The sequence below is a fragment of the Lactuca saligna genome, chromosome 5, assembly GCF_052625555.1.
Source record: "Lactuca saligna cultivar CGN05327 chromosome 5, ASM5262555v1, whole genome shotgun sequence".
Taxonomy (NCBI): domain Eukaryota; kingdom Viridiplantae; phylum Streptophyta; class Magnoliopsida; order Asterales; family Asteraceae; genus Lactuca; species Lactuca saligna.
In genome coordinates this window covers 208002519-208005341 of record NC_136421.1, presented here as the reverse complement: position 1 = coordinate 208005341, position 2823 = coordinate 208002519, and the positions used below count along the sequence as shown (strand labels likewise).

The window sequence follows — 2823 nt, the reverse complement described above, 5'->3', positions numbered from 1 at the left end:
ACATGTTGGTGGAGTGATTAGGCCGCAAATATCACCATGTAAGAGTTGCAACACCTTTTGGGCTCTGAAGTTGGTATTTGATGGGAAGGCTGTATGTGCTTGTTTTGCTGATCATGCATCATTCACATATTTGAGTTGGTGGGTTAGTTTTGGGCAGACCAATGACCATATCTTAGTCATGCATTTGTTTCATGGCTTGGAAGTTCACGTGACCCAGGCGTTTGTTCCACAACCAGGCCTAGTCAGAGTCTTTTATAAGATAACAACTCTGTTTGACTTCTTCTAGAAGTACTTTATACAACCTATTAACGGACTATTTTACCTTCATGAGCAGTTCAGCATTCCGTCCATAGATCCACAGAAAGACTCCAAGCATGATAATCTTGTTTCCACCATAAGCAAGTTGCCCCAAACTGATAATATTACAACGGAGACTCGGAATGTAATAGACATCACGTAATACCCACTTCTCTCCATTTTTACATTGCAAGTATAACAATGTGGCTACTTGCTCCATCACGTAATACCCCTTTCCCTCTATTGATACCATAGATTCATCCCCAAACTTTGCACGACCTCTAATACGCGTATCCAAATCATAGAGTTTTGCTTTCTGGCCTGTCATGTGGCTACTTGCTCCATTTTCTAAGTACCAAAGATTAGATTCTGAACCCAACAAATTTGATGTTACATTTTCTTCATTTAGAAGAACTTCTCCATGCATAGTCAGTAGTAATGTTGGCTCATCTTCATGAGTTTAGGAGAGGTTTGCTTCTTGGGGGGGCTATTTTCTGTATTTTCACATATTATTCAACATAACAACTGGAAGCAAATAAATAACAAAATTATCCTATAAAAACTGAAACTTCTACCCACAAAAACAACTACATCTAACATGGCTTTTAACAAATCAAAATAGAAGAAAAGACTAAAATGCCCTTTAAGAAAAACACGTGACTTTGCTCAATCTTGGATTAAGTCCAAAAATTTCTTGCAATTATCAGTCAAAGTACACTCAATTTAGAAACATAAAATGGCAGCCACTTAGGCTCTTTTATTTACATTTGAGTAACTTCAAATCACACTCACGCCCTCTCTTTTTCTCCCTTCTTTTCTGTTTAGATTCACAACCAAAAACGCCTCCATCGAAGGTGTTTTTGTGATTTTCCGGTGAATAAAGAAGCAACAGCCTCTCGACCATCCTCCTTTCTTTTCTGTCGAGCAAAGCAACTAAATACCCCTTAATTATCATTCCTTTATGCCCACCCTTTCTCCCTTGCCGTTGCTACTGGAGACAGAAAACAAAAAACAACAAAGAAGGCGACTGGAGCAACCTATCGTTGTAAGAATTATCTAGCCTAAACTATTTATATCATTATTGTATAAGTTTTATAAATCCATAAATACCTAATCTAATTGTTTATCTTATTTATTTTCCCATTTTTTACAAACAGGTCCACCAATCTTTATGATGGGTGAAGATTGGTCCTTGTGTATAAATATATATGTTGGTTATAAGAAAACTGAATCGATTGTTGCCTTCTTCTCTATTCACGAGAACACATCCCTATGTTCCATCAACCGCTCACCGGGAAACCATCAAGAACACTATCAATCTATTAACCCATTCTAATTAAAGGCAATCAACAGATCAATTGAAGGATAACACTGGTGGCAGGCTCTTCTTCATTTAATCAGGCATCAATTTCTTCTAGTATGTATTAACGTTTTGATTGTCTGTAAACAAAATTCATAATACAAAGATCCTCTGTTTTCACTTTCTTATTCAATCATGTGGTATCAGAGCGGTTTTGTATTTCATGATTATAAGCGACTGTAATATCTTTTCTAATCTGGTCGCCTGATTTGCATGTGCGATGATCAACTGTTTTCTCAATTTGGTCGACTTATTCAAACTAATTGATGGTCTCTTAAAATTCATCATATATGAAATATCAGTAGATTAATCCATCATATCTGATCCACCCTGGTAATAGATGTTGATCTAATTTTGTGTTCAATCAATTTTTTTTCCTTTTTTTCTTCTTTTTTCTTTAATGCACTGTTAACCGGTTTCACCCCAAATGTTCATAACACATGCAAATAAGTGTTCTATTAATACATTATTGTACCGTCCTGTTTCAGATCGTTCGAGAATTAGGGTTTGTGGGCTGCAACCCGGACATGAGGAAGTCTAGAGGTTGTGACAAGTTGCTGGAAGTGTAGAGCATTATGACACCTGTCTGGGGATACGGGATTCATTAGAAACGGAGTTATAGTGAGGAGGAAATGGAAGTTTCAAGTCATGGCAGGATAAGTCCTTTAATGGGAAAAGGTGGAAGTGGAGTACGTTGGGTGTACGTGTGGGTACGTTTAGCTTACTCATGTGCATGATCTTCAAGCGGAGCCACCTAGTATGCTAGGCGTGCCAGGGGGTATGTTGGGCATACTAGGAATAGAAGGAAAACCCTATTTGAGAGGAGTATCCATATATAAAGAATGAGATGGCCTCATTCATGGCCACCATCCTCAGTCAATAAACCCTCTCAAACCCTAATCCTTGTTCTTGAGCTTGTGTGTGACCATTGTGAGCTTATAATTGTTCTTATGGGATTTTTGGAGTGAAGAAGGAGCATGGAAGAGAAAGGAGTTGGGGTCCAGGCTTTGGATTTGAGCTTTTTTGTGGAGGGAGTATCATTTGAAGGCATAAAGCTCAAAGCTTTCCCATCCTTTTTGTTTTATGCATGATATGGTCCATTATAAGGTTTTTTATCCCAAATCTTGAGGCTTTATGAGTTGTTGCACACCAGAGCATAATATTTG

General features: G+C 37.8%; 1 protein-coding gene across 1 annotated transcript; it reads right to left on the bottom strand.

Moving 5' to 3' along the window:
* Positions 1–313: 313 nt before the first annotated feature.
* Positions 314–724, bottom strand: LOC145046175 (uncharacterized). Its single transcript, XM_078994480.1, has one exon. The coding sequence runs from the start codon at positions 722–724 to the stop codon at positions 314–316; it is 411 nt and encodes a 136-aa protein (XP_078850606.1).
* Positions 725–2823: the final 2099 nt, after the last annotated feature.

What these genes read in the sequence shown, in the direction of transcription:
- LOC145046175 (XM_078994480.1), bottom strand. Translation starts at nt 724, where the DNA reads ATGCATGGAGAAGTTCTTCTAAATGAAGAAAATGTAACATCAAATTTG.